The following is a 26,705-nucleotide window of genomic DNA, read 5'->3' on the forward strand; positions in this document are numbered from 1 at the left end:
TGAGAAAGAATTTTAAATAGAAAGCAGACCACATATTTTTCAAAGTCTCAGGTTTCAGGGAAGGAAGGGAGGTCCTTCTCCAAGCATCCCAAGATCTGGTAATTGCTGGAGGTCCTCTGCACGCTAATATCAGATCTGGGCTAAGACTGGCTATCCAGACTCCCTTTCTAGTGCTCCTTTCTGTGCACGATGCTGCTGTCTGTCTCTTGGGTGTGGCACCTCTTTTCCTTTCCTGCATGAGGAGGCTAATTTTCTGACCATACCTTTGAGGCTGATGGGGAATGTATCCCTGGTCATCTACTAAAGCTGGTTCACGTAGGGCTGAGGCAAAAATACCTGGGCTCCTGATTAACTGGCCACCTTAGCCACTTATTTTATGTCTCTGATCAGTTTTCCTCATCTGTAAAATGGGTCATCCTTCCTACCCCAACTACTTCATGGAGCTGTGGCGCTGGTGGGAAGAACAGTATACTTCAGGTCCCAAGGGCCCCATCTTGTTGCTCAACAGGAGAACTAGGTGTTGGGCGTCAGAGATAGTCATCTCAGTTTCCTTAAGGCAAACCTAACCATGGGCATCTGGGGATCCAAGAAAAAGGCATCTAACCCAAGAGTTTATTCCCAGGGAATTCATCCTTGGCAGCCTTGGTATTCCTGCCCGCTGCTGTCCCGAAACTTCACCAACCTCTTCCCGTGCGTGCACTGGGCATGTTTCCAGCTAATAGGTATTGAGCACCTACTATGTGCTAGGCGCTGGGTGCGGCCCAGGGAAACGTCAGTCCTTGCCCTCAGTCCAAAGCCTGGGCTAGTTTTCCTGGCGGGTATCACAGCACAGAAACAAAACAAAATGCACCATAAAGGAAAAAGAGCCTCAGGCGTGTGGGACCAACACTGTCCCAATTCACGGGAGTACCTGGGAGTACCTGGAGACACAGGTAAGCCCCACCTGCTTATAGTACTTTCTAGTAAAAAGCACATCCGCATCAGGAAGGGCTCCTGTTCTTCTCCCACCCTCTCTTTCTCGGCGTACTTTCCTGTAGGTGGTTTTTGTGTTCTAGAACCATCTGTAGGAGACTTATCCAGGTTTCCCTCCTGAATCTCATTCTTTGAGATTGTGTGCCAGGCACTGGGCTCGGCGCTGAGGGCCCGGCTCCTCAGGAGCCCACCCACCGCAGCCTGAGAGAGCACTTCATTCGTTTATTCATCCACCCGAAGAGTTTTTATTAAAGGCCGGCTGCGAGCCGGGGGTGGTGCTAAAAGTCAGGGCTGTGCCCTCCCTGCCTCCAGGGAGCTGCCTCACCAACTTGGGGGACAGCAAATGATAAAGACAGCCTTACACAAATGATCAGAGAAATGAACTGTTTTGAGAAATGCTGTGAAGAAAAGAGTAGGACTGTGAGAACATACAAAGGGGGATTAAAAATAGCCCAGAGGAATCTAAGAAGGTTGCCTGGAGGAAGTGGGAGTGGAGCTAAAACCCAGGGAAGCAAGACAGGGAACGGGCAGGGGACAGAGGGTCCTCAAAGGCAAAGGAGCTTGGGGGGCATTCAGGGATCTCAATGAAGGCCAAGGGGCTTGGCAGGCTAGGGAGGAGGGCAGAGGTGACCAAGAGTGGACATGGATGAGCCTGGAAAGGAGCCGCGAGAGGGGTGATGCTGCCCGCTTCCCGCAGATCCCTGTGCAGATCAGTCGGACGGGGAAAGTCAACCGGGCCTCCTTCCCACACACACCAAGATGACGCTCCCTTTTCAACATTTACCGGCTTTGTCTCATCTTCATTGGGACGGGTTTGGCGGGCACGGCCGGCTGGATGCAGCTGGCGTCCAAGATGCTCGATCCCCCAACGCTCCCCCTGCTTCTCCCCGACCCCCTCACATCTGGCCAACGTGTCCTGTCTGCCTGCTGTTTGCTCAGGCTGTCCCTTCCACCCGGGTTGCCTTCTCTCCCGCTCCCAAATCCAAACCCTGTGATCCCTCCGTGCGGAGCTCAAACGACACGGTGTGCCTTCCCTCCGCTTGCCCGAGCCCCTGGGGGCCGGGACTGTGCCTGCGTCACCACTGCGGCTGACCTCTTCCCAGAGTGACTGGTCACGGAGCACTGCCAGCTTAACTAAACGACCAGAGGCCCCTGCCTGGGCTGGGGTGGAGGAGACGGGGTCTGGGCACCTGCCTGCTAAGCCATGGATGTCTGCTGGACGGTCACGACCAGGTCTCTGCAGGGAGAGGGACTCTGGAGTCAAGGGCAAAGTGGGCAGCAGTGTTCCATCGTGCCTTGCCCCTCACCTGGGCCCCCCCAAAAGTCTCCTTTTGTCCCCTGTAGTGCAGGTGCAGAAACAGAGCAGGGGGAGATGGAAAGCAGGACCTCCGCCAGCCCTTCCTCCAGGTCCCCCTGCACTGGCTTCTCCCCGCTCGCTCCCCAAGTGCTGATCTCAACAATTTCCCTTTTGCAGCCGGTGTGGCCCACCGCAGGCAAGGAGGGGTCATGGGGAGAATGTGGGTCATGGCGTCTGACAGACCTGAGTCCGAGACCCCAGCTCTGCCGTCCCCCAGGCTGGGAGGCGCCCCCTGAGCCTCTGTGCCCACCGTCCTGATGCACAGTCCCTCCTACCTGCCTCGGGGGCTGCCGCGCGCATCAAAGAGGGAACGTACGGGAAACGCTTGAATGCATGAGGGCAGGTTAAACAGTGATCACCGTGGCGGTGAGGGATGAGGAGGAGAAACCAGGATCTGCCATTCAGCAGCTAAATGTTCTCCCTGGGACAAATCTGGCTCACGCGGAGCCCTTGGGAGTGACAGAGCCGATGTGTACGACAAGCTTCCTGGACATCAGTTAAAGCCCGTCATCCTCCCCACTTCCTCCTCCTCTGAGATAGATCAACCATCCTTACTCCCTTGGACCCTGACTCATGGGTGAAGCCGCATTATTAATGCCCAGCTTCTGTGTGACGGTGATGACAGGTCATACGTAGCACATTCCTTCGAATTCGGTGAGCTGCTCGTAAACAGCTGGGCGTGCTCTCGACCCAGTGGCTATCGGGGGGCTGGGGCGGCCGCAGAGCTTCCGAGTCTGTAACGTTCCATGTCCCACACCTACCCTGCTTCTGCTGCCCACTTCCAGCTTCCGCCCAAAGGTCCTCGGAGCGGGGAGAAGGCAGGCCTCATGTCCTTCTAGCTCTCGGTGTGTGAGCGGGTCTGGGCAGGGCGGGGGAGCGCAGGTGTAGGGGAGGAGGATGAATCTGTTTCTGATTCTGGCAAATGACCCATCGGCCAGATAAATTTTGTATGAACCTGTTTCCCTTGCTGTCTGGTTCCACTCCTCTGTGTACCCCCCGCCCCAAATCAGAAACCAAGAATGGTATGAGTTCAGGGAGTAACTCTCTAGCTCGGTCCCTAGGGTAAGAAGATAGTAACAAAATACCTGGAGAGGACTTTGTGGTCACCAGTGTCTTCTTCTAGGTCATCTGAGGATCGGATGGTGCCGGGTGCTACAAATATTGAACTTCCTACGTGGTCCACATGCTTCCTTTTCTCCTTTTTTTTACTGCTGATTGATTCTTCCATTACCTTTTCTTCTAAAGAGTTTGCTAAGTTTCCCAAGTTTCCGAATTCCTGGGACTTAAGGACAAGACAACCGAATACAAGTCAGCATTTCATACCGCGAGGCCCAGTGCGTGACGCCCCCCCAGCAGCGCTCCACTCCACCTGCAGTCCAGGAAGCTAGGGCTTCCCCTCCAGTTCTGCCCCTCCCGGGGAGTCCTTCCAGCACGGCCTGCCGTGGAAGACAAGCCCACCCGCACTCGGGCTCCCTGGGCAGAGTGCAAAGGCCACAGACTGTAAGAACAGCATGGGTGTCAGAGTCACTGAGATCTGCTTTCAAAGCCTGGCTGCGTTAGTTACCTTACCTAACCGACTTTATTTCTCAAACCCTCTTCTCCTTGTCTGTTCAATGGGTATAATAATCATCGGTCTTTTCTCACTACTCCACAGTGATTCCCATGAAGGATGCCCTGTACAGTGGGCAATGGTGGGACCCTTCACACAACCATCATCCAGTTTAAACAGAGGAGTGAATCCTGGAAGCCAGGTGGGCCACCAGGTGCAAAGGGGGCCCCTGAGCTGGGAGAGGTACCCACATATGCAAACCTATAGCTTTGGGATGACAGCTTCACTGTACTTTGGTGGCTCACAGGGCAACATATCTAGCATTTACTTGACGAGGAAGATTCTTGGACCACTGTCCACACCGGGCACTGTGAAGCCCATTGGCAATACTCCCGAGTGAAATTAAGAAGCCGAGAAGCAGGGGCTCCTGGGTGGCTCAGTCTTTAAGCGTCTGCCTTCGGCTCAGGTCATGATCTCAGGGTCCCTGCTCCGAGGGAAGCCTGCTTCTCCCTCTCCCACTCCCCCTGCTTGTGTTCCCTCTCTTGCTGTGTCTCTCTCTGTCAAATAAATAAATAAAATCTTAAAAAAAAAAAAAAGAAAAAGAAGCCAAGAAGCATGGGGATTGTTGGAGCCACCCCTCAAGAGTCCCTTCAGGGGCTGAAAGAACCTGCTCAACAGGTGTCGGAATATGGGGATTAGAGCGGCCAGTCCCATGCACCCCAGGAGAACAAAGGTCCTTGCAGGAACTAAAAATGCTCCTAGCAATTTGAAATGCCAGTCCTTCCCCCGTCATCCATGGGCCAATGCTACCTTTTCTGAAACGTGAAAAGAGAAGAGGACTTGTTTTTAAAGACTAGAAGAAGAAACGTTCCATGTTCTAGTCTTGTTGGAAGACTTTTCTTTCCGTTTCTTTTCTTTACTTTTTTTTAAAGGAGGGCCGGGTATTGGAGAAATGTTCCCGTGTCGTCTTGAATGCCAGGAGGCAAAACTCTGAGACCTCACCTGTCATCCTGGGCCACAAGCCAGCCCCCCCCGCAGGACTACCAGGGCTACACGTGGGGGCTGATGACCAGGTGTGCTTAGGAGTGGGGGGTGGCTGCTCATTGGATGGCTGAGAGCCGGGGGAGACAGGTCAGAGCTGAGATGCAAATGGTGGCACACTCTACCCAGGAATGGAAGCTCTCTCCCCAAGGGCTCATGCTTAGCTCGGTGTAAGGTAGATTCAAATCTACATCTCCCAATTCCATTCCCAGCCCAGGACTCTTCCAGCTACACCCCAGATCACCTGTCCACAGGCTGGGCACACAAACCCACACCACCTGCTTGTGGCAAATGACTTTTCTCTTTGTAAAGCAGAGAAGAATAAAGTGACATGTCTGCATTTCTGCATGGAGCATTCAGTCTGCCCCAGGGAGAGGAAGTGAGCTGCTAATAAGCCATTTTAAATAGTACAGATGGGCAGAGATGCAACTTAGTCTTTCTTCCTGTTACTTACTCAGTCCCCTTTCTTTTGTCCTAAAAGATCTTCTGTCCCTTAACAGTGCTGAGAATTGCTGTAGCTGTTGTCATGGTCCCCCAACCTGGGGACCCCAAGACCTGAGCTGAGGGCCATATGTACCCCGCTGGATCTTGGGGTCCCCTGCTGGAAGAGCCTGCTTGGCTGGGCTGGCTTCCAGCAAGTCGGTAGACAGCAGGTGGGAGGGGGTGGGGGCCGGGACTGGGTTCTTCTTTCTGGGGGCAAAAGGGGCAGAGGGCCAGTGGGTCATGGCACCTGCAAAGCTACCCCACCCTCTTCTCCATCCAAAGACGGACAGAGCATTGGTCCTGCCACACTGACTTCTAGGCCGCCACTGTCTGAGAATTCTGCTCCACCCAGTGCGTTCTCTGGGGTCGGTGAACCCATCAGACCAAGCCACCACTTCCGGCCTATCTAAATCCTACATGTCTTTTTTTTTTTTTTTTTAAGATTTTATTTATTTATTTGAGAGAGAGAGAGAAAAAGAGAAGAAGCAGGCAGAGAGGGAGAGGAAGAGGAAGAAGCAGACTCACTGCTGAGCAGGGAGCCCAATGCGGGGCTTGATCCCAGGACCCCAGCTGGGATCATGACCTGAGCCGGAGGCAGACACTTAACCGACTGAGCCACCCAGGCGCCCCTCAATCCTACATATCTTTTAAGGCTACTGAGAGTGTCCCTTGCTCTTGCAGCCCTCCAGGTGCAAGGATTTCTCATTGCCCTGAGCACCTTCAGCCCCTCCCTCAGGCTTGACTCTCCCCTGCTGTGAGCCAGAGCATCCTCTTGATCTTGGTGTTTGAATTTACTCTAAGGTGTTCGCCTTACACCCCCAAGCCATCATGCAATCCAGCCACCTTTGTTTCTCCACCGCAAGCCTTGCCAGGCTGCTCTCCAGAGTCCGAAGATTCATACACAAATAAATGCTCACTCTTCTGCTGGGAGGGAAAATCACAACCCACCACACCAGGCTAGCGGAAGGGTAGCGAGCTGTCACGTGTGACGGTGGGCTATCAAGGAGAAAGCAACTGTTCTGCCTGGGGAGATGCTGGGAAGGCTCCTGGGAGGAGGTGTCATTGGCAGTGGGCTTTGCAGGGGCGTCAGCGTTTGCCAAGTGAAGCACGAGGCGGGTGGAGCAGAATGTGGCATGCCAGAGAACCAGGGGGAAGCTGGCTTGGCTGGAGGGGAGCGAAGGAGGAGGTCGAGCTGCTGGGCCAGGCAGACGGGAACACCAAGTGGTGGCTAAGTGTGTGCCCAGCTGCTAGAACACAGAAGTGCGTGTCCCCCACTTCTAAGCACAGGAGCCAGATAACTGTATCAACAGGCAACCTTCAAAAATCAAGGCCAGAGTCAAATGTGAGCTCACTGGTTTGCTCAGGCTGCTGCAGGAGGCGGGGCTAAGGCTCGCAGAGTGTGCACTAGATGTAGCTACGAGTAGCACGGACAGTGATTACTGCTACTACCCCGGCCCTCAAACATGACCTCATTCCATCCTCTTGGCCCCCTTGTGGGGAGGGCCAGGGCTGCGGGGAGGCAGGGAGGCACCCGAGGTACAAAATTTCAGGAGTGTCGAAGGGTGCCAGCCCTGTCCTTGCCCGAACCCGAGTGAGTGCTGCCTTAAATTCTGGCCCCGGGCTGCCTGCGAGGGAAGCTTCTGCTTCCCTATTTTATGGAGGGAGAAGAGCAGCGTCCCCGTGCAGGGCCCAGGGTTCCCAAACTCACGATCAAGTACCTGCTGGCTCTCCACAGAGGAACTGTCTTCGGCCTCCCCTTGCTGGTGGTCCTCTGGTGGGGACGGGTCAGCGGGTCCCGAGGCCGGTCTGGCATTCTCCGCACGCCCCTCGGGACAAGGCGCCGCAGGGTCGCTGGCCTCGGGGACGTCCTCGCCCAGCCCCGAGAAGCTGCAGGTGCTCCGAGACACCTCGACCTCCTCGGCTTCGTCCCTGGCCCCCACGTCACACAGATAGCCCTCCGGCTCCTCGAGATCCAGGGCTTCATTTTTCAAATCCTCTGCGCCCTCCGCATAAGCCTCCAAAACCGCAGCCAGGGGCACCTCGTAGTGCGGGTAGTAGAATAGGTCGTGGGGAATGACAGAGACCTTGGACAGCGGCGGGGAGGGCCTGAAGTCCAGGCCCTCCTCACTGCGACTGCGCAGGGTCTCCAGGCTGACGCTGTTGCTCGGCGGCTGGGAGGGCACCTCTCCTTCTGGCCCCTGCGGCCCCGCAGGCTCCCCTTTGTCCTCGCCCCGATGGCGGCGCGCGGACTTACGCTTGGGCTTCTCGTACACCTCTGGCTTCTTATCCACAGGCGCCTGCCCTGGAGCCAGAGAATAGCCGTGGTCTTCTTGCCTGGGGTCCTTGTGAAGTTCAAGCTTGTTGGGCCTCTCTGGGGACTCATCCGAATCTTTCCTCTGGTGAGCAGATTTACTTCTCCTCTTCCCCGGTTTCTCAGCCTGATCCTCCAAAACCTCATTCTCCACTGGTTTTTTCTCATGAGGCGAAGGAACCTCCTTGAAAGTCTGGCTGGTCGAGGCAAAATCGATTAGGTTGTTGCTAAATTTAGAGGCCGTTAAAGGAATGCCTTCAAAATAGTCTTCCTTACCCATAGCTTCTACGGTCAGCAGCTCGACCTTGATCTCCAAGGAATCGGCCATAACAGTGTTGTCCCCGAGATGTGAAAGGGGACGACTCTCCTCCCCAGGGCTGGCTGCACCCTCCGGCTCCCCATTCCAGGAGGGAGAACCCTGGGCAGTCTGTGAATGATTGATCTTACCTTCTACCAAAGAGATGTCACTTGGGGACTCATCAGAGGCTGCTTCTGAAATCTTTGCAGCCTCCTGTTTTGGCTTTTCCTCGGCAGTCTCAATTGCCAGGATGTACCCACCCTGCTTCAGCAGTGAGTCCTTTGTCCCTCTCGGGCTCCCTTCAAAGCGAAGTTCTTGGCTGTAGAAAGGGTCCTTACTGTAGGAAGCGTCCTTGTAGGTGTCAGCCTCAAAGTGCACAGTTTTCTTGATTGGCAAAGAGTTGGACCTCTGGCTGTCCTTTCTGGATGATAAAATGGAAGATTCTGGAGATGGGTCGTTGGCGCTGCTGGCCTTACCTGGGACCCCTTGGAGGGCCTGGTCGACGATCTGGTGCGTGAATTCAGTGGAGCTGTCTGACAGCGCATAGCTGGACACAGCACTGGGGAAGCATTCTTTCATACTCTCGGGCTTGTCACAGACAAAGACTTTGGAGGGTGGTGGTTGGCTGGCTTCATGGTTAATGGTGTAGGCCCGCTCCCCGTTTTCAGTCAGAAGGAAGACTGTGCTCTCCTGTTCAGAAGGAGTTTCTTTGATGTGGACAAAGGTGGATTCGATAGGGGCTTCTTTATCGGAATCCACGAAATCCTCCTGCAAAGAAACATAGGGCAACACAAAATCAGAGGAGTGTTGAAGTACGATGTATATTCCCCTCTCATAAACCAAAAACCAGTGTGGAAAAAGCCACTTCAGAACTAATGCAAAGTGTTCTAATTAAGAGATACAGATGGTTGCTCCTGCTGAAATGTGAAAACACCAGATAAATTAAAAATGTGTTTTTAAAAGCTATGGATGCAAAGAAATCTCAATGAACTGAACTCTAGAGAATGATGAGCCCTTCCTAAGTGAGTGTCAGCTACTTCAGACTGGCAGGCCATTGCCTAGTCTGAGTATGGATAGGAGAGCGAACCTACCCAAGCTAAAGAAAGATTAGCCGAATCTTTATTGATTGCATGGGCAAGTGTGAGAGATTAAATATGGAAGGGCCCCAAATGCAAAACCAGTTGTCTTCATATACTAATTCTCCCACACTGGGACTTCTGTTAAGTAAGAGCAGCTGAGAGCAGGGCTGAAAAGCAGAGAGCAATCTTGGTGGTGTTGCAATGCTAGGCTCCCAGTGTACTGGTGGAGAGAGTCGACTGACCTCATCCTAAAATCATTTGAAACGAGGCGGTTGACATTAAATAAAACTGCAGTGTAGCTGTTATCGACTCCTGGGAAGGTCAAAACAATCAGCTCCTCAATCAGGTCCTAGTTTGGAAAAAGGCTACATTCTCTGGGATAAAAATATTGGCTATCTCAATCTCTACTATTCTTTCATATACCAGGTCTGGCATAAAATAAAACATTTTAAGACATAGAGAAGCAGGAAAATGAGACCCATAATCAAGAGAAACAACAAAATTAGAAGTAGACTCAAATATGACCCAGGGTTAGCACTAGCAAATAAAAGACTCCAAAAGTAACCAAGACTACAAGAAATACAAAGGTAGCTCTTCAGGCTGAAGGGAAATGACCACAGACAAAAGCATGGATCTGAAGGAGGGAATGAAAAGTACCCCAAATGGTAAATATATGGGCAATATAAAAGATTATTTAAAAACTTTTCTTAAAAAGTCTCCTGACTATTTAAAGCAATAATAATAACAAAGCACTGGAGGTTAAAATACATATAGAAGTAAAATAAATGACAATAATAGCACAAAGGAACAGAGAAGAGAATGGAATTACATTGTTACATACATAAAAATGCATACACTATGCATTTTACTTAAAGCAGTATAACAAATCAAGGTAGACTAAAGTAGGTTCAAGATGAGTATTATAATCCCTATTGAAGCTACTGCAAAGATAAAACAAGGAGATGTGGCCAAAAAGCCAATGGAGGAGATAAAATGGAAATAAAAATAATCAATAATCAAAAAAAAAAAAAAAAAAGGAAGGACAAAGGATCACAGAACAGATAGGACAAATGAAAAACAAAAATCAGGATGGTATATTAAATCTATGTCAATAGTTGAGAAATACACTAATAAGATGACGTACTAATTCTTGTCAGAATGGATAAAAAACAAGACCTAACTGTATACTGTTTACAAGAGACTTTCTTTAAATATAAGCACACATACCCTGGAAGGAAAAGATGGAAAAAGATACATCATGTAAACACTAATCATAAGAAAGCTGGTATGGTCATATTCCTATCAGACAAAGTATACTTTGAGACAAAGACTGAAACTGCAGAAAAATACAACGATTGAGACATCGGGAAGATATGACAATCCTAAATGTGTATGCATTTATAGCATAGCGTCAACATCAGAAAGTGAAAACTAACAGAACTAAGAGGAGAAACACATCCACAACCACTAAGTTGGAGATTTTTATCATTTTCCCCTCACACTAAATGATAGGGAAAGTAGAAAAAAAATCAGTAGGTGTACAGAATACTAGAAGAGCATATTAACCAACTAGATCTAATCAGTATTTTAAAAATGTCAATTCTTTCACTGCCTAAGACACATTCTTTCCAAGTGTATGTGATCCATTTACCCAAATAAAACCATATGTTGGGCCATAAAGCTAGGCATGGTGTCTGGCACATGGCTGACCAGGGCTTACCAAAGGTTTAGTAAAATGAACTAAATTCAGCTGAATTGTTAAGAACAGTTGAGTGGGTGTCTAGATTAGCTGGGACTTCCCATCTGTATTTCCTTGAGGAGGTATATGGTCAGTTCTGCAGTGATGCACTGTGTTCTGTGATTCAGGACCACTGTTTCCAGGTAGCTTATCTCATTCAATCTCTCTCCTCCCAGCCCCAGTCTCTGACCCCAGCGCTGGGGAGGTCCAAGTGTCAGATCTGCCGAATCCTGTTTATGACCTTGACTCACACAGATACCTTAAGATTCAGTTGATTTCAAACTCTGCCTACAGCTTAAGAGCTCAGGGCTAATAAAGGCCCTCGTGCTTAGCGTCTCAGAATTTAGTGATGGGCAGAGAAAACTGAATTACAAAACAATCATAATCACCACCCTTTGCTGAGCATCAACTGTCGTGGCAGGCAGAAGACTGGGTACTTGACATCATCGATTTATTCTTCACACAACACTGAAATGTGGGTAGTATTTCCATTTCACAGATGATACATATCAGAGATGTTAAGTAAGCAGCTCAGGGTCACACAGCTTTAAGTGGCAGAACTGCCATTCCAGCCCAGAGAATTCTGCTTTTAAAGCACCCTGGGAAGTGATCTATGGTGTAGGGACAGACGGGAAACACACACACACACACACACACACACACACACACACACACACACACACACGAGGGGAATAGAATGAAAGCCACAGCATAGGAGGACCCCATCTGGCTCTTCAGAGCCACACAGAATGGGGCCTCAGTTTCAGCCACATGTTGTAAGGGATCTAAGAGCCAGAACTGAGGAGTCACAGAGACCTGGGGTCTCTCAGTAGCTGTGATCCTGGGGTGGTTTTTAAGCTTTTCTGACCGTCCGTATCTTCATCTATAACACGAGGATAATGACATGGAGCCATGTCGGACTGGAGGGGCAGTCAGTCTGGAGATACACACAGCACTCACCTGACCAGCCTCCAGCTCCAAGGGCAGCTCCTCTCCCCCTGTGAGCATTAGCTCTTCATGCTAATTTTGCTTCTGTCTAGTACTTACCACCATCTGAACGTCTAGAATGTGTTTGCTCACTTGTTAACTGTTTTGTCTATTAGAACAAAGCTCTATGAAGTCAGGGACCTCATCCATCCAGCTTACGGCTGAGTCCCCCTGAGCAAGTGGCAGGTGTTTGGTAAATTACCAATGAATTCAATAGAGATCTACTGTTACATTGTTGCTATCACTATTATCATCTCAAGGTTGGGCACGGGGCGGGTGCAAGTTCAGTGGAGCCGTGACAACTTCTGAAAGATCTGATTCTGCTCCAAGTACAGTCTGGGATTCTGAAAATAAGAGGGCGAGCTTCTGAACGGTCATTGTCTTTTATCATTTTGCACACTTTGATAAAATCTGCTAAACTGCCCAAATGTTCCATCGGACACCTAGAGGATCAGGTAGCCCATCCATATGACAAGCGAGCATCTTTGACAATCTCAGTGAAGTTTGGTATGGGAAAATATTTGCAAGAGATACGGCTGGCCAACTTGCCATCCTGCTTTTAAATGTAAAGTACCTTATCTATGATTCTGAAATTAAAATGTGCCAAGGCAACGCTCAAGGGATCTGAGATCTGGTTTTGATTATTACTGCTTGTTGCACGGAGCAGCACGGCCCGAACCCCAGCTTTGTGTGATGGCTGGCAGATGGAAATGTACACTTTCTGCATTAAAGGTAAGGGAAACAAACATACGGCTTCCAACTCCGGGAAATGTTCCAGAAACTGTGCCACGTAAGTCACGATAGACTGCTCATCTGGCGTGTCAACCATGATGTCTGTCAAGAGAGACACAGGAGTTAGAAGGATGAGGAACATGCGATTTTTAAACAGGATCAAGGGCTGCTTGATGGTGAAGAGTCCCACAGACCTTTGATGTTTTTTCTCTTTGTTTTGTATTTGAGGAAATTTAGACCCAGACGGGATGAATCACTTGACTAGAGTCTCACATCTGGCTGAAGAGCGGAGCTGGGATGCAGAATCCAGAATTCCTCATTCCCAAGGCTGTCCATTATTCCCTGCTGAATACCCTCCCACCCCCCCACCCCCCCACCCCCCCAGGAGCAGCCAGCTCACTGCCGGCCCCATCAGCGAGTCTGCTGATCAGGACCCTTCTTCACTGCTGGAGGGAGTCCCATATCAGCCCAAGCCACGTGGAAAGCAATCGGACAGATAGCCAAGCACCTTAAAAAGGTGTGCACTTTCCCACTCTGGTATTCCACGGATGGCATCTGGTCCCAGAGGACGTCATGTGGGATGCACGCTGAGCTTTCCAGTAAGATGGCCACTGCATGTTGTATATAAACATGACTGTTTCCAAAACAACCTCGGTGTCCACCAGGGGTAGGAGACCTAAGTGAATTTTGGTATGCCCATGAGATGGGCCATTGTGCAGCCATTAAAAATATGTAACAAAGACATGAGAGCAACAGGCTCAGAGCTGCTGTCGTAATTACAATGCTAAGTCAAAAAAGCAAAAGACAGACAGGAGATGGGGAAGAAGAGCACAGGTATCACGATGGGCACTGAGCAGTGCACAGGATTGCCAATCACTAGATCGTACACCTGAAACTAATACGACACTGTATAGTAACCACACTGGAATTAAAATAAAAAACTTAATTGGGGCGCCTGGGTGGCTCAGTCATTAAGCATCTGCCTTCGGCTCAGGTCATGATCCCGGCGTCCTGGGATCGAGCCCCGCATCGGGCTCCCTGCTCTGCGGGAAGCCTGCTTCTCCCTCTCCCACTCCCCCTGCTTGTGTTCCCTCTCTCACTGTGTCTCTCTCTGTCAAATAACTAAAATCTTTAAAAAAATAAAATAAAATAAAAAACTTAATTAAAAAAAGTAAAATACAAAACCACAGCTGACCCTTGAGTGACGCGGGTTTGAACTGGGCAGGTCCACTCATACGATTTTTTTTTTCTTCAAAAAATACGGTACAGTCCTGTAAGTGTATTTTCTCTTCCTTATGTTTTATTAACGTTTTTGTTTCTTTTACTTTACTGTAAGAACACAGTGTATAATACATATGACATACACACAGAATGTGTTAATTAACTTCATGTTACCAGTAAGGCTTTTAGTCAAAAGTAGGCTACTGGTAGTTAAGTTTCTAGGGGGGCAGAAGTTATACGTGGATTTCCAAGTGCGGTGGGCGATCAGCACCCCTAACCCCTGCGTTGCTCAAGGGTCAACTATATAGGTGCACCAATGATCTCAATTATGTAAAAAAAATTGTCATGAGATGCACAGATCACTGGTGCACCAATGATCTCAATGACGTAAAAAAACTGTCATGAGATGCATAGACAAATACTAAGGGGTAGGGATATAGGAAATATAAACATGTCTTCATTAGATTTTTCTGTATTTTCCAAATTTTTCTACATGCACAGCATGTTCCCTATGTCACCAAAATTATTAACAAGCAAGCAAGAGAAAGAGAGAGAATGAGCGCTACCTTCCGGCTCCAGGAGCCTGGGGATGTGAAGGGCCTCGTGTGCGATGCTGAAAGCCTTCTCTAGGTTCTCCCGCATGGAGTCTTCCAGGGCCTGCTTCATGTCAACCAGGCTGGGGTCGATGGCCTTGATCACGGCCAGGAAGGCCATCCCACTTCTCCAGCTGCCCGCAAAGTCCTGCACCGCCACACCATACCTGCAGCGAAGTGGCCACGGCGGCCACACCGCGGGTCAGGAAGCGCACGCCCCTCCCCAGGGAGGAGCCCGTACGCGGCAGCCTCGCGGGCCCTGAGCTGCTGACTCGCAAGGCCCTGGGTCCCGGGAGAGCAGTGCCAAACCACCCAGATCTCCATTTCCAAAGAAACAGAATAATGTCAGAATAATCTAGAATCATAGAACAGAAAGGTGTAATTTGCGCCCAGAGGCAGATAGGAGCTTATGCTCCCAGATTCCCAGACACACAAAGGAGCGACTCTCCACACCGTGCACGTCGCAGTGAGGGTCAAAACTCAAGGTCACATCCTGGCCGGCCCTTGTGCGTTCCCAGGGCTGCGGCCCCGCTGAGGCAAGCCCCGTATCTTCTCTGGCCCTCAACCTCCTCAGTTGTATATAATGAGGACCGTCTCACTACGACCTCTTGGTGGCTATTGGGGGGAAGTGTGAGGTTTTGCCCACGTGCACACACAAGCCACCAACTAAGTGGCCGCCAATGTCATTATTCATATCAATAACCTTAACAATTTACAAGTGAGGGACAAAGATACATAATCCTGCCAGGCACTAATTTCCTCTGGGATCCATCCCCAGAGACGTCACCCATCTTCCAACTGTGGTCACTGACCTCCCTGAAAAGACAGTTTTATTTAGAAATCGCTTGAGATTCCTCAGAAGCTGGAAAAGCAGGTGCAGAGACCTCCGATACCTTTGTCCAGCTTCCCTCGCGCCTCCTCTGTCAGCTGAGCGTATCACCAAAAGGAGGACCCTGACATTGGTGGGTGACTACTGAGCCACAGACCTCGTCCGGATTTCTCCACTGGCATTCCCGTGGGGGTGGTGTAGGGTACCACGCCACTCGGTCAAGTACAGGCCTGCAGCCGCCGCCACGAGGGAGATACTGAATCGGGCCACCATCCCCCGGACACGTCTTCTTCTAGACGGTTGCCCTACCTCCTGGCACTGAGCTCTCTTTCGGTTGATTTATTTTTAAACCACATCTGAGGGGTGTTTACGTTCATCAGCTCTATCATGCTCGACCCTTTGGTCCAAACCCAAAGAGCCAACTCTCTCCCCTCTTCTTTTATCTTTCATTTCCATAGAGCAGGGACAAGGGACCCGATGAGTAAGCGCTTATTAAGTGCTGGGACTGTGCAAGGCGCTTTCACGAGCTTGCTTCACTTAATCCTGACTGTCCCGGAAAGCAGCCAAGAATAAGTTACCATCCTGTGATGTGCCAGGAAGGCCCCCCGTCTGTGCGCCGCAGAGCTGGGTGGCCCCGCGGTGGTGTGGCTCTCATCACACGTGGCCTAACTTTCCAGCCATCCCGGCCCACGGCCCACGGCCCACAGGTCCCAGGGGCTGTCATCTGGCTGCCAGTAAAAGACCTGACACAAAATTGCAGAGAGCCCTGGCCTGCTGGCATGGGCTCACCCAGCAGCCTGGGACCTTTGCTCTGAGTCACCTGTCTCCGTTTTGGAAAGGCTGGACCTAACTGAGCACGATACAGCCTTTATTGTTCCTAGTGTTTAAGTGGGTACAGACTCTGAAAGCTCCCCTGAAGCTTGCCAATGAATATGTACCTGTTAGGAGGATCCAAGCCCCTTTGATTTGTATTCCAATCTCCCTATCGGTTTTCTGCAAACCAAACATTCTGCAAACACAGCTCTGCGTGTGCAGAGACTGAAAATGTACAGCGCTGTCTGCTCTCAGAGCCTCTAGGGAGCGACAGGTGCATAACTTAATACATGCTGGTGCCCCCTTCTTCTGCCCCACCCCACCCAGGGAAGCCCCCCGCCACGCTCCCCCCGCCTGACAACAGCATGTCGTGGGGGGTGGGGACAGGGCACGATGGCTTACTTCCTTGTCTTCCTCTGCACCCATGCCAGCAGGGTCCGGATAGCCTTCCTCTGATCTTTCACGGATACCACCAGGCTCCTCTCTGCGGTGGGCGTGGGCGGGAAGGAAGAGTCTGAGTCCGTGCCCCCCGAGCCAGGTGACAGGCTGGAAGATGGAGACTTTCTGCTGAGATTGCCCGTGAGCTCCTTAATCTGGAGGGAAAACGGCATTTCAGGCCCCGGAGAGAGTCCCAGGGCAAACCCTTCTCTGACCCCAGGCCACAAGGAGCCTGGCTGGAGGGACCAGCTCATGCACAATTGGTTCTCTACATAAGGAGAAGCCGCTTCCTAAAGTACCCATGATGGCCAGACTGTTTTATGTGGCTTGCGGTGCATGCAGACACTTCCCAGGGAAGCTCATCTCTTCCTGGAGTCTCTCTTGGTACTTTGGCCATGCATGCCTGCAAGGTCTTCCTGACCTGCTTCCGCTTACCCCTTTCCCCTCATGGCCTATCAGCCCTAGGATGCATGATACTGTTTCAAGCCCCATGCCTATGTTCATCCCGGTCCTGCTGCCTAGATGTTCCTTTCCTCCATCACCAAATTCCTGGCTACTCGAAATAGGGCCCCTATCATGCAACTCTTGCAAGAAATACAGAACCCCAGGCTCTTCCCCAGACCTACAGAATCAGAATCTGCATTTCAACACCTTCTCTAGGCCATCTGTATGCACAGCAAAGTCTAACGTACTCCTACTCATCCTTCAAAACCCAGCTCTGGCATCACTTCCTCCAGAAAGTTTTCCTCACTCCCTTCCCACTCTGAGACAGTTGCTCCTGCTCAGCATTCTAACAACACTCTGCTCATACCTTGATCAGAACCTGCACCACACAGCTCTATAACATGGGACTGCCTTGTCTGAGGTCCCAGAGTGTCATGAGGGCAGGACTTAGTGTGTGCAGAGCCTGGCACATAGGAGAAACTCGATAGACATTTACTGAATGAATGAATGAAGATCGGGGGTAGATTTAAGGCCTTGACTTTGGACACGTTTTCAGGATGTTTCCAGCATTGATCGGAGAGCTTAGTAAGAGACATTAGTAACTGAAGCCTGTATGTAACACTGTACAGTTGACAAAGGGCTTTCCCACATAGCTGACCACTGTTCCCATTTCACAGATGTGGAAACTGAGGCTCAGAGAGACAGTGTTTGTTTCTTTAAGTTCAAGGCTCACACAGAACTGGGTCTGTTGTCCGTAAACCTTGTTTGTGCACATTCCTCTCAGCAACACAAGCACTGAGACAAAAGCCCCGGTAAATCACCTCCGGGCAGGTCACTGTTACTCTTGGCAGGGCAATTCAATTACGAGCCACGACTTCCTATTTCAGAAGAGGGGATTTTAGAGGACAAAACGTCAGCTTAGTCCCTCCTATTCGGGGGTAAGAACTTGAGCTTGTTTGTTTTTTTTTTTAATTTTTTATTGTTATGTTAATCACCATAAATTACATCATTAGTTTTTGATGTAGTGTTCCATGATTCATTGTTTGTGCATAACACCCAGTACTCCATGCAGAACGTGCCCTCCCCAATACCCATCACCAGGCTAACCCATCCCCCCGCCCCCCTCCCCTCTAGAACCCTCAATTTGTTTTTCAGAGTCCATCGTCTCTCATGGTGCATCTCCCCCTCCGATTTCCCCCCTTCATTCTTCCCCTCCTGCTATCTTCTTTTTTTTTTTCTTAACATATATTGCATTATTTGTTTCAGAGGTACAGATCTGAGATTCAACAGTCTTGTACAATTCACAGCGCTCACCATAGTACATACCCTCCCCAGTGTCTATCACCCAGCTACCCCATCCCTCCCCACCCCCAGCAACTCTCAGTTTGTTTCCTGAGATTAAGAATTCCTCATATCAGTGAGGTCAGATGATACATGTCTTTCTCTGATTGACTTATTTCACAAACTTGAGCTTGTTTTAAATGCCGCCTTCAGACTCCAGCCATGGATCCTGTCCTTCCCTATAAAATCCACGTTTCCAAATACAGGCTGAAGTCGCCAAGGGTGGAGAGCAGAGTCTCACCTCTCACGCATGCCCCTTCCCACAGCCATCTTTCAGACCGGCTCCTTAATGGTCTGCTGTGCGCCAGTCATGTTTGGAAAGTAACTCCAAACTCAATTTTTGGTTAGCAGTATTTCCCCAGTTCTCGTAACACTTTACAATAAAATGATTTTCTGAATATGTAACTCTCGAAGTCCCAAGGGGATGGCTCTACCCTTCTGGAGAACGGCGCTCACGTCCCTATTAAAATCACAGGGACCCACATCGTCAGCAACCAGATGGCCTCTGGTTCTTTTTCAAGACACAGAAAAGTCACAATCTGTCAGAAACAAGATCTCACAGTCTCCCCCAACGTGGCCCTCCCTCTGTTCTGAGGGCACTAAGCAGGCTCAAGGAGATCATTACTGTGCGTCACAGAAATCACTTTACCTGGAAGAAGAGGATTATGTTCCATATCAGCCCAAGAACCAAAGAGGGGTTGCCATCTGCTATTTCCGCTGCGTCGATGCTAACCAGTTTTACCTGGAAAGAAGCAATTTATGAGCTGAACACGGGGCGTTCAAGAAGGTTGCAACCTGTTATTTCCGGATGCCCTCGTGGGCCTGTCGCTCTTTCTCATCTGTATCATTCAGTGCTGCCCAAGGCCACCTCAGGGACCCCCACGTGCAAAAACATACGCAAATGAGTTTAATAAACGTGTCCATAGTACTTACCAGGGGTAGACGCTATTCTAAGCAACTTGTAAGGAGTAACTCAGTTTGACCTCACAACAACCCCACGATGTAGGTACTTCTATTATCCCCATGTGTCAGGTGAGGAAATCTCACCGAGGCCAAATGTAACGTGCCTGGGACACGCAGCCAGGAAAGGCCTTGGTCATTCTTTTCGAGGAGAGATGGTAAGTGCCGGCTGGTCTGTGTGTATGCTACACTAACACCACCAAACCTCCAGGCTTAACACGGTTTTGGACAAACACAGAGCACCAACATCAGCAATCATGGACCACCAATGGATAAGATAGTTATCCACTGCTAAGTAGAAATAGCATGTTTCGGGGACGCCTGGGTGGCTCAGTCGGTTGAGCTACAACTCTTCATTTCAGCTCAGGTCATGATCTCAGGGTCGTGAGATCAAGCCCCGCGTCAGGCTCCTCACTGGGTGTGGAGTCTGCTCAAGATTCTCTCTCCCTCAGCCCCCTCATCCCCTCCCTGCCTCTCTCTCTCTCTTCCCTCTCTCTGGAAAAAAAAGAAAGAAAGAAAGAGTGTGTTGGAATAAGGCTTATACCCTGAGTGTCTGCATCATTACCAAATATCCTGGTTAAAACGCATCTATTATAGAAACCCTTAGGGGAACTAACCTATTTATTTCACTATGTTCTGACCGCAGGGTGATGCTTTTGGTGAATCCCTAAGGCAGGTTTTCAAAGTGTGTTCCCTGGGCCAGGGACAACAGCATCACCTGCAATTTGGTTAGAATGCAAATTCTCTCCTCGTCCTCCTGAATCAGGAAGTCCGAGAACAGGGCCCAGCCACCTGCACTTGAACCAGCGCTCCAGGCGATTCTGACGCACACTCAGGTTTGAGGACATCACTTTAACCTGCGAACAGAATCTGAGTGCACAGATCAGGCGTCTGCACACTTCTGTAAAGGGTGGGAGATAACCACAAGGGTTTGCAGGCCACACCGGCCTCTGACACATTTGCTTCTTCTTTCTTCCCAACTCCTCTACAAAAGTAAAAACCATTCTTTGGGGGCAGAGAGGAGAAGTAAAGTCAGTCAAGGTCTCCTGCAAAATTCTGCCAGGGGACGCTGGAAAGCAAGCACGAGGAGAGCATTCTCGCACAAATACTCCTTTCTCCCCTTTCCCTGGGGCCTTTTAAAACTGTTCACCCGGGGTCTCAGATCCTATCAGCGGGTCAGGGGTTTCTGACAACCGCAGGCGGTAGGGCCGGGCTTTCCTAAAGGGGGAGAGACCCCCGAGGTCTCTGGCTCAGGTCTGTCTCACAGAGAGCATATAACTTAAGCAGCACGAGCTCATCACGGGCAGGCTGGAGCCAGGAAGGAAGATGTCAATGTGGTGAATAAAACAGCTGATGAAATTCAGGTCCAGTATTCCCTGCATGCTCGTCAGGGGCAGCCCCGTCCCACGGGATGAGTCGCTGGCCACACACGGCCTGCTATCTCCTGACCCCTCTGCTCTGACAGCCCCCTCCATGCACTCACCCCTGTGCAGGGGATCAAAGCGGTCCACGGGCCTGTCTCGGCCTTCACTCCCACCTCGAGGAAGCCAAGCGCGGCCCTCTGAGCTGAGCTTTATGGGAAACCCTCCAAAGCCAGAAAATGCCAGAGCAGCCTTGTCGGGAGACACTGAGTAGGCTGGTGGACCAGCCTCGGAGGGTGACAGAGGTCAAGCCTTCCTGCCTTAGCTGTGGGCTTGCCCGGGCCTACCTGCATGGCCGGCCACCCCGGCTGCTCCCTGCAGGCCACTAAGGGAGCATGGCTCCCCAGGATGCCCCTGGTGCAACACGCGGCTTGCCGGCCACACGAGGCCTCTTCCGCCGGACTCTAAGCTCCCTGAAGGCGCAGATGTGCTTCTCATGCCGCTGTGTGTCCCATCGCTGAGCACAAACCCAGGTCCACAGAAGACACTTGCTCAATGAGCCCTGAAGGGCCACTGGGGCAGACCCACCATCTCCGTTGCCTATATTCCAGGCCCATCAACGTGGGCAACTGACAGGGCAGGAACGTGCTTAGGGGTCGACCAGCAGGAAGGAAGAGCAATGAATCTCCCAGGCAGTCACTCCAAGGCTCTCAGTTACAACAAAAACCACGCCCCTTTGGGAATGGGGGAGACACTGCTCAGAAGAGCCATGCCCAGCGCTGCCTTCCAGGAGCTGAGGTGCAGGGGGGCAGGGTGCCCTCACCCAGGGCCAGCACTTGGCTGGCCTCCACCGGGCCGGGCACACTCCATCCTCAACAAGGTTCTGGGCTTTTATCACTTTCATTTTACAGATGTGGGAACCGAGGCTCAGAGAGTCTGCCGAATTTTCCCGGGTTGGAAGCCCGGCAGGTGTGCCCCAGGACCCGTGCTCTGAGCCACCCCACGAGCGCGGACACCAAGGTGAGGCCAACGCCACAGACAGGCCAGCCGTTTTCATGAGAATGTGATGTGCTTTTTATGAAAACAGCTTGGGGCACCTGGGAGGCTCAGTTGGTTGAGCGTCTAACTCTTGATTTCGGCTCAGGTCATGATCTCAGGGTCGTGAGATCGAGCCCCGCGTCAGGCTCTGTGCTCAGTGGGGAGTCTGCTTGCGTTTCTCTTTCTCTCCCTCTGCCCTTCCCCGGAACTTGTGTGCAGTCTTTATCTCTCCTTTTCTCTCTAAAATAAGTAAGTCTTTAAAAAAAAAACAGCTTTATTGAGATATAACTCACATTCTATTCCATTCACCCATTTAAGGTATATCAGTCAATGGTTTTTGGCGTATTGATGGATATACACACCTGTCACCACAATTTTAGAACATTTTCATCACCTCAAAAAGAGACCCTGTACCCTTTAACTATCACCCCCCGCTACAACCCTAAGCAGCCATGAATCTATTTTCTGTCTTTTTTATTTTTTTAAAGATTTTATTTATTTGAGAGAGAGAGAGAGAGCACAAGCAGGGGAAGCGGCAGACAAAGGGAGACACAGAGGGAGAGGCAGGCTCCTTGATGAGCAGGCAGCCAGATGCCATGTGGGGCTCGATCCCAGGACCCCGGGATCATGACCTGAGCCGAAGGCAGACGCTTAACCGACTGAGCCACCCAGGCGCCTCTATTTTCTGTCTTGAAAGATTTCCCAGTGTTGGACTTTTCATAGGAATGGAATCAAAGAGTAATGTCCTTTGTGTCTGACTTCCTTCACATGGCATAATGGTTTCAAGATTCAACCACGCTGTACTTCATTCTTTTTCATGGGTGAATAATATTCCACGGTATGGACAGACCCCATTTTGTTCATCCACTCATCTGCTCATAGACACTTGGGTTGTCTCTGCCTTTTTTTTTTTTTAAATATTTTATTTATTTATTAGAGAAAGAGAGAGCGAGAGAGAGAGAACAGGGGGGTGGAAGGGGCAGGGGGAAAGAATTCCAAGCAGACTCCACACTGAGCGTGGAGCCTGACTCGGGGCTCGATCCCATGACCCTGAGCTGAAATCAAGAGTCGGCCGCTTAACCGACTGAGCCCCCCAGGCACCCCGAGTTGCCTCCACCGTTTGGCTGCTGTTAATGATGCTGGTGTAAAGTGTACTGTGCTTTTTAGCTGCCACCATCTGAAATCACTCCTGTATCTGGAGCTTTCCCCACAGTATGGGAGGTGGAGCCCACCTCCTTCTTCAAAAGCCGAAAATGCTTTCCCTCCCCCATGGCAGCAGAGATGTGGGCGGGATCCAGGCACAGCGGCCCAGGCCTTCAAACCTGAATGTGGGACACTAAGAGTTCATTCCAGGGGCTGTGGTGGGGGCAGGAATGTCCTCTCTCACTCACAGGCAGTGGGTCATGTGCACACGGGTGCTTACATTGTGGGGAGGCAGGCTCTGCAATGGTCCTGGCACCTCGCATCCCTGGACTGCCTGACTCCTCAGTCTAGCGAGGCATTCTGTGCGCTACTCGGTATCCCTTCAACAAATTCCTTTCCCTGCCAAGGTCAGCTTCCATTGCTTACCATTAAGAACCCCACGCTTGAAGTTTTATTGCACGTGCAGACACATCGGGCAAGCCGCGGGCTTTCTATCCAGGTTAACTGATGAAGCTTTAATGGAAGAGGAGCTCTGGAAATTTCATCCCTCCAGGACTGTCCCTCCCCACTTTCGAAGGACATGAAGCAGAGCTCAAAACACAGAAAAAGCTAACTTCAATCTAGAAAGTTCCTTGCTAAGAGAAAGTGTCCCACTGTGGCACGTTCGGGGCACCATGCTTCAAAGGGATAAAGAAGGAAATGTGAAATGCTAAGGGCCGGAGAGCCAGCCTGCTGCTCTGCCCTTCCCACGGCCGCGTGTCCGACGGAGATGGAATCGGATGGACAGGGCGCGGCGGGCAGGGAGGCAGGGACCATCTCTCCAGCTGAAGGATGACCGGAGGGAGTCCCATTACATTTAAACTGAAATTTTGCCATTTTAGCAGGGTCCCCTTTTCACGCTTCGCCTGTGACCGGCACTCGTCCTTCTCGTCACAAGAAAAGCTTGTGTTAACAAGATGTGTTTCAAATACTTACGTTGCTATCTTCCAAAAACTTAAGTGCTTTCGCTATGTTGTTCAACCGGAAAATACGATGGGATGAGGATTTGTATTCGTGCAACTGTAACACAGAACAGAGCAAACAAGAAGTGAATCCAACAGAGGCGCTCCAGGCGCAGGGGTGCTGTGGGGCGGGCCTTTGTCTTTACCTCTTTCTCATTAATCCCAAGAGAAAGTTAGGGGCTCACAGCTGAAACCCACTCCTTATTTATGGTCCTTGGGACTTAACTCACTCGAGTTGGTGAATGGGGGGACCCAGGCAGGTTAAACAGGGGACAGATTTGTCAAATTGTTCTCTCTGACCCGGCTCCTGGCTTTGATATTCCTCCCCCTCCCGAGACCTCCAGGGACGCGTTCTCCTCGCCACGCTGATGGTTTTGACAGGCAGGGAGCATCAGCTGGGGCGTCCCCACAGCTGCTAAATCATCCGGCAAGTCCCTCCTGCGAACAGCAGATGTTTCTGTTTTCTGCCAGGAGCCTTGTGGACGGTTGTCCCAGGTCGGAGAGAGAAGCAGACAGACAGACAGGCAGGGAGAGAGAGACTGAGACAGAGAGAGAGATGGAGACACAGAGAGAGACAGAGAAAGATGGAGAGAGAGAGAGAGAGACAAGAGACAGACACAGAGAGAGAGATGGAGACAGCGAGAGAAAGATACACTTGCAGAAGCTACAACTCTGACAATGGTAGTTGAATATCCCAAGGAAGCTCCTCCTGATCTGAAGCTCACGGAATGGGGGGTCTACATTACACGGCAAACCAGCGGGTGTCAGCTCTACCAGCTGAGAACTGCCAGCCAGGCTAGTGGGCAGGCAGAGGCCTGTTCTTGGCTGGGCTCCAGAATCAAAGACTCCCAACAGAGGCCCACCAAGGACATTGTATCTATCAACCAGTGGCCTGACCACCAGGTGGGAGCTTGTGTCGCTGGGATCACAGAACAAGGAAGCAGGATACACTTTTTCAGGAAGCCTATGGGGACTGTGCTGCTGGCTCATTATCAGCCCTAGGGAACCAAATACTGTCAGCTAAGGAACCAAATACTGTTTTTACCACAGTGGGTCCAGCATTTGTGAGAGTTCGTTATGAGACTGCACAGCCCCCCTGGAGCAGTGAACAGGAATCTCCCATTTTGCTTTTGGGATGTGAAGATGGGAACGGTTAAGGGGCATGACGAGATTCCAGCTACATTAGATCTGAAAGCAGGATGGGCTCTTGACTTTAAACCTACAATTAAAAATAGATCTCGAGAGGTCCACAATGGCCAAGCTATGGGCTGGCAGTTGTGACCCATGGCAGCACCTTCTCCTGAGCCGCAATGGGGCACGGAGGCCACATCAAACACTAGACTCTAGAGTGTGGCTTCTCAACATCAACACCACGGGCATTTTGACCAGGTCACTGTGCCCCCTCAGTGGACATCTGGCAACGTCGAGTGACATTTTTGGCTGTCCCATGTGGGGGTGCTACTGGCATCCAGTGGGTAGAGACCAAGGCTGCTGTTACGTATCCTGCAATGCCCAGGACAGCCTCCACGACAAAGAACTATGGATCCAAAATGTCAACAGTGTCGGGGTTGAGAAGCCCTGCTCTGGGAAGGGGAGAGAGACGACCAACCTGCGCACAGCAGACACACACAACATGGAGACGTAGGGGGAGATCCAAAGTGGAAGGAGCCTCCAGCTCAGCTGGTGCAGCTCAGTGTGGTCGCCCCTTCTACGTGGTTTCACTTTCTGCGACCGCAGTCAACTGTGGTCCAGAAGCAGACGACCCTCCTTCTGACATGTGGTCAGAGGGTCATAGTGGCCTCATGCTACATCACGTGCCAGCGTCACTCCCCTCACTTCCTCTCACCATGTGGGCTTGATATCATGTCACATCATCACAAGAAGAGGGGTGAGGACAGGACAGTAAGGCATTTTGAGAGAGGGAGAGTCCACATTCACATAATTTATTTATTTTTAATTTAATTTTTTCATATTCACAAAATTTTTATGACCGTATACGGTGATATAATTGTTCTATTTTATTATTATTCATCCTTGTTAATCTCTTACTGCACCTAATTTCTAAATTAAACTTCATCACGGGGACGTGTGTATAGAAAAAAACATAGCATAGACATGGCTCAGTACTGTCCGCAGTTTCAGGCTCCGCTGGGGGTCTTGGCACGTATGCTCCGCAGATAAGGGGCAATGACTAGACTTATGAGAAGGTTCTAGAAGCCAGCAGTTGTAGTTTTAGCCTCAGGTGGATAATGGAATCTGGTTGGCAAGCTGCCTTTCTCCTCAATCTTCCTGATTCTTGGCTATTGTTCTAGTTAATATAACGGCTGGAGAGCTAAAGTTTAATGATCTAGTTTCAATCTTTAACAGACTCCTGGAAAACACTGAGCATTTATTTATTTACTTACTAAAGTATATTTACTTTAAAAAAAAAAGGATACTGCTTAGTTATACATGATTATATCACTCTTGGTCCCTGAGAAAGGAATGTCACCCTTCTAAGTTTCTCGTCACAAGATCACGTGTGGCCCGATATGGGTACATATGTGTAGGTGTGTACTGAACAGAAACCAGCAGTGGTTTCCTTTGCATCTTATGTCTCCCTGACCCTTCTGTGACATACGTACCAGATTTCGCCCAGACAGGACTTCTAACAAAGCCATTAGGATTTTGCCATCTTGTATATCAATGAATAAATCTTTAACTTCTAGAGGTGGGTTGCACTGTGGAAGAAGGGGAAGAAAGAAGCTGATTAGTGGCCTGTGTAGTCCATCAAACTGTGCCCGAGCTGCAGGACTCCCCCAGGAGGAGACTTGCATACGTCCAGATCTGTCTACAGGTAGCCTCTGGCAGGGCGGGGGGAAACACCCAGGCAGAAAGTGTGCTGATGAGCCGTGGAGGAGACTCGGCACCAAAGGGCCAATCACACTCCAGGGTCCTGGAGATCCCTGGGACCCTGAGATCTGAGAACCCCCCCAA

The 26,705-nt window shown here is 50.5% G+C and overlaps 1 protein-coding gene across 4 annotated transcripts in view; it reads right to left on the reverse strand.

The window, feature by feature from the left end:
- Positions 1 to 26,705, reverse strand: part of CLMN (calmin) — a 119,493-nt gene that overhangs the window by 12,578 nt on the left and 80,210 nt on the right. For all 4 annotated transcript variants that reach the window (XM_078054162.1, XM_078054163.1, XM_078054161.1 and 1 more), the window contains 8 exons: positions 26,354 to 26,449; positions 23,704 to 23,787; positions 18,876 to 18,968; positions 16,406 to 16,596; positions 14,335 to 14,528; positions 12,567 to 12,649; positions 7,121 to 8,779; positions 3,415 to 3,611 (listed from right to left, as the gene is read on the reverse strand). In XM_078054162.1, coding sequence (XP_077910288.1) covers positions 3,415 to 3,611; positions 7,121 to 8,779; positions 12,567 to 12,649; positions 14,335 to 14,528; positions 16,406 to 16,596; positions 18,876 to 18,968; positions 23,704 to 23,787; positions 26,354 to 26,449 — 2,597 coding nt within the window. The remainder of the gene's footprint in view (positions 1 to 3,414; positions 3,612 to 7,120; positions 8,780 to 12,566; positions 12,650 to 14,334; positions 14,529 to 16,405; positions 16,597 to 18,875; positions 18,969 to 23,703; positions 23,788 to 26,353; positions 26,450 to 26,705) is intronic.

Source organism: Halichoerus grypus, chromosome 8 (assembly GCF_964656455.1).
Source record: "Halichoerus grypus chromosome 8, mHalGry1.hap1.1, whole genome shotgun sequence".
In the NCBI taxonomy this organism is placed as follows: domain Eukaryota; kingdom Metazoa; phylum Chordata; class Mammalia; order Carnivora; family Phocidae; genus Halichoerus; species Halichoerus grypus.